Source organism: Pseudopipra pipra, chromosome 19 (assembly GCF_036250125.1).
Source record: "Pseudopipra pipra isolate bDixPip1 chromosome 19, bDixPip1.hap1, whole genome shotgun sequence".
In the NCBI taxonomy this organism is placed as follows: Eukaryota; Metazoa; Chordata; class Aves; order Passeriformes; family Pipridae; genus Pseudopipra; species Pseudopipra pipra.
Window position 1 is genome coordinate 122,778 of NC_087567.1, and position 13,276 is coordinate 136,053.

Sequence of the window (13,276 nt, forward strand, 5' to 3'; positions counted from 1 at the left end):
TACAGGAGTAGGCTTACATGGCTGTTTCAAAGCCAGCATATCTGGGGTCTCAGCTACCTGCAATTTGGTAGGTTCTCCCAGCCCTTCAGTCATATCCATCCAATCCACGACTCCTGAGACATATGCACACTGTGTACTGTTGGCTTTTGTACAATCCCGTCTGGTGGAGCACTGCCCTTCTTAACACTGGCTAACAGGTTAAATGGGTCTTGGATTTGCACGGATTGTTACTGTTGAATTTTTTCTACTTCTTTAATTGTTTGGGTCAGAGATAATAATACCTTTTCCCAGTCCATGTATCTTTTTTCAGTATCTTTTATGCTGTGGAACTGAACCCTAATGGTCATTTGGGTCCATGAGGGCCTTCCTGGAACATATTACAGTAAGTCCCAAGTTCAGCAAAACCCCATTCAACTATTATAGGATCACTGGGGTAAACTGGCCCAAGTGATTGATATATTTTTAACTCTTCTATTAGCATGTGCAAAGCCTGCTCATGACTATCAAGCCATTCCCAGGTCTTTTTTTCCTCATAATGCATACAACAGTTTTGCTATTATAGAAAATCCAGGAACAGACAGGAGAATTGCATGGGGAGTGTGCCCTAAATACCTCTGTGCTCTAAATCCCTAATTACTTAATTTATCCTTTCTCTGGCTGCAGGGGAAATGGGGAGCTTTGATATTAGTCACAATAGAAATGAGTAAGACTGGAGCAATTTTTAATGCAGTAATTTTCATATTCTCTCCAGAAAATTTACTATTTGGAGTTTTTGCAGGCCCGAATGACCAAATATTCTCATTGAACAATTGACAAACTTTTCCTTTAAAGATATTGTATCCTAAAATATTTTCTTAATGGCCTGCAATTGCAAAGGTACATGAAGTCATTCTTTTTCCCTAAGTAACCATAAACAGACAGGAGGATTGGGGACTTTTAATAATGCTACTTCTAATCTTTCTTCCAAGGCTTCTGCCTTTCCCTTGGATTCTTTAAATTGTGGTTCTAATAAATCATTCTATACCTGAGAACTGAGCTTTAGAAATGAAAAGGAGGGTTTGAACCCTGAAGTTAGGTTTTGTGCCCTCAAAGGATGCTTCATTACCACAAATAAGGGCTTTGCCCCTAAAAAGGGGTTTTTAGAGGCTTAAAATAAGATTTGAGCCCACCAAATTTCAGGTTGAATCCTAAAGAGAAGGCTTTGGTCCCTGACAGGGGTGTTTTGGAAGCCCTGGACCAAACCTGTGCATCTTGGGTGTGTCCTGGACTGCAGGGTTTCAGGTTGTCCTGCCCCTGACCCAGAGGCTCCAGAGCTTCCTCTGTTGGGTTCTGAACTCCCTCTTCACAGTGTAGTAGAATAACTCCTCCATTTTTGTGTGTCCAGCCAAAAAAGCCTCCAAAACATCATTTTTTTGTCCCCCAAGTGTTGGCTTTTTAAAATTTTTCCAACATGACAATGGATTTTAAACCTTGTTATTCAGCTTTTTGATCACTAACCACCCCCTTTTCCAGACTTTTACCACTAGACCAAAGATTTGTGCCTCATTTGGTATCATTTGGACCAAATCCAAGATGAAACTGGTGCTGAAGCACAGGAGTCGCCCTGACCTGGACCTGGCCTGGGCTGTGCTGCTCCACTCAGAAATTTAAGGTGGAGCTTTGAACCTCTCATTGGTGACCCAGGCCAGAGCAGTGTTGTGAGATCTTGCCCCAAAATACGGCTCAGGGCCATGTTTTTGCCCCGTCATAGCAAAATAAGTATAGGGAAATATTTGGTGGAACCATTCTTCCTTGGTCGTGCTCCTTCTCTCCCCTGGGGCTGCTATACCCGAGCCCTCTGTGCTCCAAATCCTTAAGAGGCCTCTGGCCTCTCTAAGTGTTTCACTTAGGCCCTTTTAGGCGCCTCCATGCCCCTTTGGGGTATCCCTAATTTCCCTCTGGATGTCCCCCAGGTCCCTCAGGGTGCTCCCCCAGGTTCCTCCATGCTCATTTGGGTACAGCACCCCTCCACCTCCCTCCATGCCTCTCTAGCTGCCTCTCTGAGCCCCCCAGTCCCACTGGGTGTCCTATGGGACTCCCTGGAGTCTCTCCCTCTTTCGGCATCCCTCATCTGTAACACCCCTGGAATCCCCCCCTGCTCCTCCCCCCATCCCAGAAGTGTTCTGGGCCCCTTAAGGGCCCCCGGCCAGCACTGGCTCCGTGCCCGGGCCTCTAACAGGCATCTCCAGCTGCTCTGCCATGGAGGAGACGTGAGTGCGCCGGGGGCCCCGAGGTTCCCCCGCTGCTGGCACCCCCTGAACCTACTGTTCCCTCCAGGGTGCCCTCAGTGGAAGCTTACGAGGCGGCCATGGTGCTCAGCGGGGTGGGGGATGCGCTGGGGTACCGAGGGGGCTGCTGGGAGTACTGCACCTCAGGCCCCCAGATCCACGCTGAGCTGGCTGAGCTGGGGGGGCTAGCGGCCATCACCCTCGAGCCCCCCGAGTGGCCCGTCAGCGATGACACCGTCCTGCACCTTGCCACCGCCGAAGGCCTGGCCACAGGTGGGGGGGGCTCCATGGCACCCCACAGATACAGATCCCTGGGATTGGGGTCCCCATTGTACCCCAGGCTAGCAGTGGAGTGTTCTGGGTGAGGGGGATGTCCTCACTATATCCCCCAGAGGGTGGGACTTATCTTTTGGTTGGGTTGTATATAGCCTTGGGTTGTATAGTGAGGTTTGAGGGGGGTCCCCATTTTAGCCCTGAGCTGTATGGGGCAGAAGTCCCCCATTGTATCCATGACCTAAACTGGAGGGTTGCTGGGAGGGGCTTTGGGGGGCACTCTAGCCAGTCCTGGAGGGGGCTTGGGGGCATTCTAATTCCACTTTCCTCCTCTCCTCCCCTTTTAGAGTTTAGCCAGTGAGGCTTGGGTGGGAGGGGGGTGTCCTCATTTACTCGGGGAGAGTGGCAGGTGGAGAGTGTGTGTCTGTCTGTGTCTCTGTGTTTTTCACCATTTATGTGCCCTTCCACACTGGGGGCTAGAGGGGGGAACATTTTCCCCTCCCAATTTAGAGACCTGGCAGGGTACCCCTTTCCCACCCAAATTGGAGTGCTCAGGGGGATTCCCCATTTCTCCATGAAACTTGTCCTGCTTCCCCTCCACTTTTGGGGGTGGTGTGAGTGGTGTCTCCTTTTCCCTCCAGTTTTGGTGGTCCATGAAGGGTGTTCTCCTCCCCCCTCCAGTTTTGGGGTGTCTGTGGGGCGATGTACCCTTTCCCCACACGTTTTGGGCAGGGTGCAGTGGGGGGTCTTCCTCTTCCCTTTCAGTTTCGGGGGGTGCATGGGGCCTCTCCCTCCCCTCCCTGCCAGCCTGGGTAACCCAGGGAGGATCTCATGCTCCCCCTCCAGGCCTGGAGGGGGAACCCCTCCTGCAGGAGCTGGCTCGCCGCTACGTGGCTGCCATGGGAGACATGGAGGGACGCAAGCCTGGACCCACCAGCATCCTGGGTGAGTGGGGCTCAAGGATCCTGGGAGAGGCAGGGGGGCTTAGGGGGCCTCACGCCCCCATGCTCCCCCAGGCACCTCACAGCTGCGGCCTGGGGAGCCCGAGGGCTATCGCATCCCCTTCAACCCCCGCGGCACCGGCTGCGGGGCCGCCATGCGCAGCCTGGCCATCGGCCTCAGGTGGGAATGGAGAAATGGGGGGACAGGATCGGGGACGGAGGTATCAGAGCTGGGGAGATGGGGGCAGGGTATGTGGGGGTGTCAAAGAGGGATGTGGGAGTGTCAAAATGGGTGGAATGGGGACATGGGGGTGTCAGGGCTGGAGGGACGTGGGGGAACAGGGACAGGGGGAATGGGGGTGAGGGACTGTCAGAGCTGGGGGAGTGGAGACATGAGGATGTTGGGGCTGGGAAAATGGGTGTGTCAGAGCTGGAGGGAAAGGGACATGAGGGGATGGGGGGTGGGGTAACAGGGACATGGGGATGTCAGAGGGAGAAGAAAGGGGTGGGGCTGGAGAGGACAAGGTCTGGGATTTGGGGACATGGTGGTGCTGGAGCTGGGAGGTCGGGGACAGAGAACACGGGGACAGCAATAGGGAGAATGGGCACAGCAGAGACAAGGACTGTGGGAACAAGGGTGGTGGGATGGGGATGGGAACAAGGCTGGGGATACAGGTCTGGGGCGGTGGGGACTTGTCTGATGCCAGTACAGGTATCCACATGCCTGGGAGCTGCCGACACTGATCCGGGTGAGCATCGAGAGTGGGCGCATGACCCACCACCACCCCACTGGTGCGTGCCAGCCTGAGGGAGGCAGGGCAGGAGGGGACACAGGAACCCCCCTGAAGCCCCTGTCCCCACAGGGTACCTCGGGGCACTGGCAGTGGCCCTCTTTGGGGCACTGGGGGCTCGGGGAGAGCCCCCAGAGCGCTGGGGGGCGGAGCTGCTGCGGGTCCTGCCCCTGGCATGGGACTACGTGGAGGGCACTGGTGTGGCTGTGGAGGACAATGCTGCTGCCTGGCCCTTCTTTGGGGAGGCCTGGCACCGGTGAGGGGTCACTGGGAAGGCCTTGGGGAGACATTGGGAGTACAAGGTTGGACTGGGGAGGATACTGGGAAGGGCTCAGGGGCCATTGGTGTCACTGGTGCCCACTAGGCTCTGTCCCAGTCCTGACTGCGCATCGCACTGGGGTTACCGCTGATCCTGATGTCCAGTCTGTCCACAGGGCTGGCACTGCCCATCCTGTTCCTGCTGCACCTGTGTCCCGTCAGTGATGCCATCCTCAGGGACACTGACCTGTGTGTCCCTAGGGTTCCTGGGGTTATGGGTTTTCCTGGTGTTACTGGTGTGCCCACTGTGTCCAGTGCCACAGTGCCCCCCAGGTGTACCAATTGTCCCCAGTGTCCTCACAGGTTCCTGGGGCCACAGGGGCTGCTAGAGAGCCATCACCCAGTGACCCCCAGTGTCACTGGTTACCCCCTTGTCTGGTGATACCAATGTCCCCACTGACACCAGTGTCCCTGATGACTCCCCATGTCTTCAGTGTCATCCCTGCTGCCACCGATATCCCCAGTGACCTCAGTGTCCCCATGTCCCTGCAGGTACCTGGACTCCCGTGGGCTTCTGGAGGGACGTGGCCCAGCCCAGGTGCCATCCCTCCCGTCCCCAGCCGAGCGAGACACAGTGTACCTAGGCTGGGCGCTGGAGGGGTGGGCAGGGCGCAGTGGCCATGATGCACCCATGGTGGCCCTAGAAGCCCTGCTGGCAGCTGGTGGATGCTGGGAAGACCTGTGTGGCAGGGCAGTGTTGCATGGTGGGGACAACGATTCGACGGGGACCATCGCTGCCGGGTGCTGGGGGCTGCAGGGGGGACTGACATCCGTCCCCTCGGGGCTGCACTGCCGCCTTGAGCACCGTGAGCGGCTGCGCAATGTTGCCCACCAACTCCATGTGCTGGCCTGGGGGAGACGATGAGCCCACCCTGTGTCCCTGGTATCACCTGCTGTTCCCCTCCAAAGAAAGCCCCGGTGGGTCACCAGGGCACAGCAAAGACTAGCATGGGGTCTTAGCTTGGGAGGGTCTCTGGGACTCAGCAGGCCTGGGAAGGCCCCTAGGAGAGTCCTGGGTGAAGCAGGGCCCTTCAGGGGGTGCTGGGGTCTCAGGCAAGCCCCAGGGAAACCACAATAGCTGTGTCCAGGTGGCCTTTTACCCCTCCCCAGTTTGGGACCCCAGAACTTTCCCAAGGAGCCTCAGTTACCCCTACAGTAAAAAACATGTCCTCCCAAGTCACTCTGGCTCTGGGTGTGTGCCTGGCGTCTCTTGTCCTGCCTCTGCCAGTGTTGAGACCATACCTCGGTGGGACCCTCTGCAGCCAAACCTGCTCCAGGCTGAGCAGCTCCTGCAGCCCCTCCAAGAGGCTCCTGGCCATGGGGCATCTCCAAGGCCTGTTCCTGGGTTGGCTTGCCGACAATCTGTTCTGTACTGATAGCCCAGGGCTTGGACCCAGTGTTCAAAGGGTGGGCTCACCAGTACTGAGTGGAGAGGAAGGAGCACACAACACTGCTGCCACCTGCCTCCAAGTGCCACCCAGGATAGTGATGCATTATCCTTTGCATCCTGCTGCTCATGGTCACCTTAGTGGGCCCCAGGGTCCTTCAAAGCAAAAAGGATGAGCCCCCAGGGGGATGGTCCCCCAGGGTTAATAACCCTGAGGGGGCCGGGTCTGAGATGTGATGGGCCAACAGGGTAAAGCACCTCTGGTGGGCCCAGGGTTAATCATCCCAAGGGTGATGGGGTCAAGGACTAATGGACCCGAAGAGTAAAAAACAACCAGGGTGGTTGCCCCCCCCAAAGGTGATGGCCTCCAGGATTAATCCCCCCCAAGTGTGATAGGCCCAAGGGTTAACCACCCTGAGGGCGATGGGTTTGTGCTAAGAACAGGGCTGATAACACAGGAATGCTTTAGTCAAAACCCCCTCATTCTTAGAGTTGGAACATGAATCTCAGTGACAAAAAAACCCCAAACAACACCCCCCCCTCCAGAAAAAAACAACAAACCAAACAAATAAAAAACCCAGGAAAAAAAATTGAGATCCCGAACTACAATTTCAAGGTCCAAAGGATTATTTTTCTGATTCAACCCCAAGTTTTTCAAGTACAAAGCCTGATTTATATAATGCAATCCTCCAAAGTAAGGAAAACAGCATCAGTTTTAAATCCCTAAAGCCTACACTTGGGAGACCAAATAGTTTAAGATACAAACCCACATTTTCATACTACAAAACTACATTTAGACGTCACAAGGTTTATGCTTTTAAAGTTCAAAGACTCATTTAGAGGGTCCAGAGCATCATTTTGAAGGCCCCAAGTTTGATCTGGGAGGTTCAAAGCCTCATTTGTAGAGTCCAAAGGCTCATTTCTGGCCCCAAACCAATTGGATATGTTCCAAATGCTCCCTCTCAGAGGGAGAGAATTCGGTCTGCAATTTGGCTGGCTCAAAGCTGCCTTTTAAGGCTCCCCAGACCCATTTCCTCATGCACTTACAATAAAGTAGGTCTTGAGCTACTCTGGTGAGGGTGAGAGTGCTCATCTTTCCTTCTTTCTAATGGTGCAGGTCTCCCCTGTGTCACACCGGGAAGCAGGTCAGGCCCAACAGTCCAGCTGCTGGTGGCTATGCTTTGAAAACTTTTTGGGCAAGCTGATGCATTCCTACCTTCCAGCTGGGACATTTGAGATAGGGAGCAGCAGGTTTTAAGGGCTGCAGTTGGCTGGCTCCATCCAACAACAGCTCCTCCTGCATGCATCCTCATCTGCCCAGAGAAGTGAGGAGTCCCCATGGCCCTGGAGCAGGGCCTGCAGTTCCTCTTGCCTTCCTCAGAAAGCAAGAAACCACCCCAAAAGGCCCCACTGAGGGCCAAACAGGGTTTGTGCAAGGGTGGTGGCACCTCTAGTATGTGGTGTTGTACTACTGGGATGATTCCAGTTGCTGGAGACCCCTGGATGTCCTCAAACTGCCTCTGCCCTGACTCCAGCACGGCTTTTTCAGTGGGGGAAGAGGGAGAACTTGGCATCTCCTCTCCCAGGGCTCATGTTGCCACCAAAGGTCCCCAGAGTGGCATCACAAGCGCTCATAAATGCCATCAGTGTCACCGAGTGCATGGACAGACCTACAGAGTCCTGCCTGAGAAGGGCTGCTGGGATTCCCAAAGGCAGTTTGAGGGTGTGCTGTGCTTCCCTCCTCCATTTCTTCTGGGGGCCTATCCTCTGGAATGTTCGGGGGGGATCTGAAGTCTTGGGGCTGCCCCTTCCAACAATTCAGGGGGATATTTTGCAATTTGGGGGAATACTCCCAAATACTGGGGTGCCTGGGGCCTCCCGAGGCCTCCCTGCCATGCCTCCAGTCTGGTTAATAAAAACTGGTTCGAGATTCAGCTGCTCCCCAACTTGTCTCGCCCACTTCCACCGTCCCCGGACGTGTCGTCTCCACCACATCTAGCCCAGTCCTTCCGGCCCAGGCCCAGGCCCACGCCTCCCCCCCCCTTCCGTATCTCCCGTTTCGCGCTCCCGAAGGGTGGGAAGAGTGGAATCCGTGACGACCAGGGGAAGGGGGCGGGGCCTGTGGCGTCACGGTCGAAGGGCTCCACACGCAGGCGTCGCTCCTCCCCTTCTCGAGACTGACAGCCGTAGTAACCAAAGGCGCCGTGGAGGCGGGAGGCGGGCTCCGCCTGATAGCCAATGGCAGCGAGAGGCCGGCGGGCAGCCTAGCGGCTAACGGCAGTGAGGTGACAGGCGGCGCGAGCAGCCAATGGCGCGGCGGAGGGGGACGCGGCCGGCCAATGGTGCGGGGCTCAGGGGGTGGGGCTGCGGCCGACGCGCGGCGGATCGCGGTGAGCGCTGAGCCGGCGGGCTGCGGTTCCGCAGGTCGTTCTCGGGGCCCGGACTCTCCTGCGGTCCCAGCACCAATCCTGGCGGGGCTGCTCCCGCTATCTGCCGCCTGAGCATACGCCCGGGCCACCCCCCGCCCCGCTGCGCCCAGAACTGACCACCAGTTCCCCTTCCTCGGTACAGGCCCCCGAAGCCCTGGCTCCCCCCTGCTTCCCAGGCAGCAGCCCCAGGCCCTGGGCTCTCCCTGTGTCCCTCTGTACTCTCTCCAGCCCTTCAAACTGCCTTCCGCGCCCCCCCCCCCCCCCGCCAGCAGAGCCCTAATATCCAAATGCCCTGAGGTTTTCCCTAGTCACCTTCCTTGATGCTGTGGTCTCGCTGCCGCCTTCCCCTGTCTGTGCTCCCGCCATCAGTTCCACTCCCGCTCCTTCCCTGAAGCTACCACCCCAGAATCCACTCCAATTCACCTGCCCCAAGCCCTCCAACCTGGGTCCCCTTTCCCGAGGGTGCCCTCCCCGTCTTCTAGGGGTGCCCCCCCTACTCCTGGGGTGCCCCTGTCTCCCCAGGGTGCCTTCTCCCCACAGACCCCCCCCCCCGTGCCATGGCGGAGCCGCGGTACCTGCAGGCCGACTGCACTTTTCGGCCCGGGACGCACACGGTGCGGGTGACTCTGGCTCGCACTGCGCTGCAGGTGGAGGTGGAGGCTCACGGTACCGCCGACCTGTGGAGGGGCGAGTTCGATGCCGCTTGTGAGTGCCGGGGGGGCCCTGGGGGAGGACCGAGGGAGCCCCCCACGACTGCCACTCACTGAAGTACCCCCTTCCTCGCAGTCATCGAGGACCTGACCCGCAAAACGGGGAATTTCAAGCAGTTTGGCATTTTCTGCAGCATGCTGGAGTCAGCACTGATGCAGGTGTGGCTGCGCCACTCCCCTACATGGCATTTTGGGGGCAAATGTGGTGGGGTGTGTGTCCCACTGAGCCTCCCCCACTTTTCAAACCCCCTGCAGAGCAGCGAGTCCGTCAGCCTGGAGCTCCTCACCTACGCCGACCTGGAGACCCTGCGTAGCCGGAAAGTGGGGGCAATCGCCCGGCCTCCCCCTTCCTCCTCTTCCCCCCTCAGCACCAAGCGCTACCTTATCCTCGTCTATTCTGTGGAGTTTGATAGGTGACAGGGAACACTGGGCAGGGGTCACGGAGGAGTGACACCAGCCTCACTCCCTCCACGTGCTCCTCCCCAGGATCCACTACCCGCTGCCACTGCCTTATGTCGGGCGGCCAGACCTTGCCACACTGGTGCGGGAGTTGCGGGAGGAGCTGGCACGGCTCCGGGCCCGACGCCTGGAGGAGATCCAGCACCTGCGGGACGTGTGAGTGGGGCCTGCAGCACTCAGAAGGGTTGGGGGGTTCAAGGTGAGGAAGGAGCCCCCAGACCACACCCTGCCATCCCCCTCAGGCTGCGACAGGCACTGGAGGAGAAGCGGGTGGCAGAGGCCCGGCATCAGCGTGAGCACCGTCAGCTGGCTGCCCAGGTGGGCTGGGAGGGGATGGGGCGGCCTGCAGGTTGGGGACTGCTGGCAGCGGGAAGGGGGGCTGCCGGATGCACAGTGAACCTTTTCCCCCACCTTGCAGCTGGCCGAGGCAAAGGCATCAGAGCAGAGGCTGCAGCTGCGGGTGAAGAGCCTGACAGCCGAACTGGCCTCCTGCAGGAGGGGGTGAGGTTGGGGTGGGCTGTACAGGGGGACTCTCATGACCATGGGATGTCCCCCCCTCATGGCACTGGTCCTCTTGGCAGCCGCCGGACATCTGCCAGCACGGCCCCCTGCCCCCAGGAGCGACGCTCGGCATCCCTGGAGAGCCACAGGAGCAGCCGGGGCCGCCCTTCTCTGCGATCCCCATCACCTGCAGGTGTGGGTCGCTTGGGGGGACACACATGGGGTGGAGACAGGACATGGCTCACCCGCTCCTCATCCTGACCCTCTCTTTCTCACCCCTTCACCAGGCTCCCGCCTCCCACGCTTCGACCCCACTGCCTTCGTCAGGGCCCGGCAGCGACGGCAGAAGGAGGCTGAGCTCAGAAAGTAAGCGGTGACAGTGAACTTGTCACCATCCCACTGTCCCATTCATCCCCGGCACTTGGGGGATCCCCTGCTCCCACTCACCATCTCCCTTGGGTGCAGCCAGCGGCACAGGGCAGCTTTTGGCAGCTCCAGTCCGGTGAGGAGCCATGGGCGCAGCTCGTCGGGTGAGTGGGGAGCATGAAGAGGGCCAAGGGGCACCCACTGGGTGCTGGTGCTCCTTCCTCAACTTCCTCCCTTACCCCCATTTCTCCCTGCAGCCACAAGCTTCCGGAGCTGGTGCTCGGCAGTGAGCTCTGGCAGCAAAGGCAGTGAGTGCCCCGAGGCCATGCCCCACAGGTAACGCTAGTGTGGGGCAGGATGCTTGGGCATCCTTCCTGGCACCTCTTAACCCCCCCTATCTTGGGCAGGGACAGGAGGGTGACCCATACCCAGAGACCCCTGAGCACCTCGTCCTGCAATGGCCCCTGTATGGTGAGTGGCAGCCCCTTTGGGGTCCCCCCACCCGTTTGGGGCCCCCCATCTACATGCTAAAGTGGGGTGAGCACAAGGAGTGGGGGGACACACACCAGTGACCGCCTATCTCTCCCACAGGCACCTCGCCTGGCTGCCAGTCACAAGGTGCCCATACGCAGTGCTGCTGGCAAGCGCCCTGGTAAAGGTGAGGCCCCATCCAAGTCCCTGGATATTCAGGGTGCCCCCCAACCCAATTCAGGCCTTCGTTAACCCATTTTCCCTGCACTGACCTCCCCAGAGAACCACTCTGAGGAGCCCTCGGCTGAGCTGGCTGAGATTGATGCCCGGCTGTGGGCGCTGCAAGAGTACATGGACAGCCTGGACACCTGCATGTGACTCCCCCCCAGGGACTCCCAGCCCCTCTGGGAACCCTCCCCCCTCCCTGTGTCAGGGGGTGTGGGGCAAGTGTTCCCCCAAATAAACCCCTGTCTGGCCCTAGGGCATGTTCTTCTTGGGGTAGGGTGGGGCTTCTGTCCCCCCTCTTGCGGTCCTCTTGTCCTCATTCACTGTCCCCTCAATATCCCGCTGCTGGGGACATGGCAGGAAGGACACAATATGTGTGTCAGGGGGTGGGCACCGGGACATCACCAGAGGGTGATAGGGGACATGGGGGATACATGCCCCAGGTCACCAATCCTGTCCTCTGGGCTATCAGTGAACTCAAAACACCACTGCAATATGACAGCAGGACCCATGTTGCCCTACCCTGCCCCTGCACCCTGTCCCCTGTGTGTCCCTGTCCCCCCTCCTGCAACGCTACTGTCCCCATGGCACTGGCCGAGCTCCCCATTGTGGCTCTGACACCATCATGGCTTTATTGAGTTCTGTGTCACACAAAACGGTGGGGTCAGCAGTGACTGGAGCCAGCATGAGGCTGCAGTTCAGGAATGGTGGCAGCTGGCCAGGGGGTTAGCAGTGATCATGTCACCAGAGTGTAGAGGTCCTGGGGTGGCAGGGTGGTGGTCTCTGTGCCAAAGCCACCGTTTGGTGTCACTGTGACCACACTGGGGATGCCACCGTGGTGAGGAGATCTTCAAAGTCAGTGGGAGGTGCTGCAGCCACGACTCGATGCCACCACAACCACACATTCGGCAGGACACTGCAGCGATGATGATGAGCCAACCACGGCAGATGCGGCACTGGTGATGTCATGAGGACAGGAGTGGTGCCGGCAGCTGCTCGTGGATGTCTGGCAGGTGGTGTTGCTGCCGCGGGTGACAGCCACAGTGGGGATTGTGAACGTGATGCCTCGTCCCAGTCCCGGTCAGAGCTGTACGCGGATGTCGGGCAGGAGGCGACAGGCCGTGACGATGTCGATGGTGTCGGCCACAGCGCGCAGGTCGCGGCGGGCCAGGCGCAGGCAGTGAGCGGCGGCGGCGGCGGTCACCTGCGCCCGGCCTAGGGCCCCCTCCAGCCCCCCCAAGCTCCGGGCGGCGCTGCCGTAGCTCTGCCGCAGGGCGCTGCCCACCGCCCCCTGCAGCCGCCCCGTCCCCTCCCGCAGCCGCTGCTGCAGCAGCGAGGGGCTCCCCCGCCCGCCCCCCCAAACCGTCGCCGGCTCCTCCGCCAGCACCGGGGATGTCTTCGGTCTATGCTCCTCCTCCTCCTCCTCTTCGGTCTCAGAGGCTTCGCCCGGCACCTTCAGCCCGGCCCCGGGGGCTCCCGCCGCCGCCCCCACCAGCAGCTCCTGCTCCGAGTCGCTCTCGGAGGCTTCGCCCGGCACCACCGTGAGGGGGCGGGGGGCGGCCATGGCCTGAGGGGCACGGGGGGGGGATCAGGGGGGCATCACCGAAGGGGGGGGCGCTCCGGGCTTGGCCTGTGGAGTCCCTCCCCCACTCCTTCCCGCGTGCTCAGACCCCTGTAGACTCCCACGGCCCACTTAGTGATCCCAAATCTCCACATCCAGGACACCTCCCCCCACAGTCCTCCCCCTCCAATCCCACGAGAATCTCCCACCTCCTGCCCGCGAACGCCGCAGGTCACATGATGGGAGGACCACGTGGCCTTCACATCATGTGTGCCGCGCGGCGGTAATCCGGAAGTGCCTTCATTCGGCATGGCGGGCCGGGTTCTGCCGGCGGACGGCGCATGCGCCACGCCGCCATTAAATAAGGGAGGCACTGCGGCGCTGGCAGGCTCCGGGTGTCCTGGCCCTGCTCTGCGGAAATGGTGAGCGCGGACAGGAGGCTTAATGGAAGACCCGCGGGGGCACCTCCTTTTGGGGACAGCCGCCGTGCCTCGCGGCCACAACCGAGAGCAGGAGCTGGGCTGGCACCGGGACGGCAGCCGGATCCAGAGCCCTCCGCGGGCCACAGGGCCCCTCC

General features: G+C 59.4%; 3 protein-coding genes across 12 annotated transcripts; 2 read left to right on the top strand and 1 right to left on the bottom strand.

Moving 5' to 3' along the window:
* The first annotated feature begins 1,943 nt into the window (after positions 1 to 1,943).
* Positions 1,944 to 5,770, top strand: LOC135424380 (ADP-ribosylhydrolase ARH1-like). 9 transcript variants are annotated; one of them, XM_064675561.1, is made up of 7 exons: positions 2,146 to 2,249; positions 2,317 to 2,540; positions 3,387 to 3,485; positions 3,557 to 3,662; positions 4,194 to 4,273; positions 4,345 to 4,528; positions 5,083 to 5,770. In XM_064675561.1, the coding sequence occupies exons 1-7, from the start codon at positions 2,239 to 2,241 to the stop codon at positions 5,453 to 5,455; spliced, it is 1,077 nt and encodes a 358-aa protein (XP_064531631.1). In that variant the 5' UTR covers positions 2,146 to 2,238; the 3' UTR covers positions 5,456 to 5,770. The 9 variants fall into 9 exon arrangements, with proteins under 9 accessions (XP_064531632.1, XP_064531636.1, XP_064531633.1 ...); XM_064675562.1 differs by lacking the exon at positions 2,317 to 2,540 and having other exon boundaries at positions 1,944 to 2,249; positions 4,189 to 4,230; XM_064675565.1 differs by lacking the exon at positions 3,557 to 3,662 and having other exon boundaries at positions 4,189 to 4,230.
* A 2,538-nt stretch (positions 5,771 to 8,308) lies between these two features.
* On the top strand, positions 8,309 to 11,393 carry CCDC61 (coiled-coil domain containing 61). 2 transcript variants are annotated; one of them, XM_064675558.1, is made up of 13 exons: positions 8,309 to 9,111; positions 9,193 to 9,275; positions 9,372 to 9,529; positions 9,603 to 9,731; positions 9,818 to 9,893; positions 9,994 to 10,076; positions 10,157 to 10,269; positions 10,364 to 10,442; positions 10,542 to 10,606; positions 10,700 to 10,778; positions 10,850 to 10,913; positions 11,034 to 11,100; positions 11,194 to 11,393. In XM_064675558.1, the coding sequence occupies exons 1-13, from the start codon at positions 8,964 to 8,966 to the stop codon at positions 11,289 to 11,291; spliced, it is 1,242 nt and encodes a 413-aa protein (XP_064531628.1). In that variant the 5' UTR covers positions 8,309 to 8,963; the 3' UTR covers positions 11,292 to 11,393. The 2 variants fall into 2 exon arrangements, with proteins under 2 accessions (XP_064531628.1, XP_064531630.1); XM_064675560.1 differs by lacking the exon at positions 9,193 to 9,275 and having other exon boundaries at positions 8,972 to 9,111.
* A 351-nt stretch (positions 11,394 to 11,744) lies between these two features.
* BLOC1S3 (biogenesis of lysosomal organelles complex 1 subunit 3) lies at positions 11,745 to 13,269 on the bottom strand. Its single transcript, XM_064675574.1, has 2 exons — positions 12,909 to 13,269; positions 11,745 to 12,705 (listed from the first exon to the last, which is right to left on the bottom strand). Exons 1-2 carry the CDS (start codon positions 13,008 to 13,010, stop codon positions 12,220 to 12,222), a joined length of 588 nt encoding a protein of 195 aa, XP_064531644.1. The 5' UTR covers positions 13,011 to 13,269; the 3' UTR covers positions 11,745 to 12,219.
* Between the last annotated feature and the right edge of the window lie 7 nt (positions 13,270 to 13,276).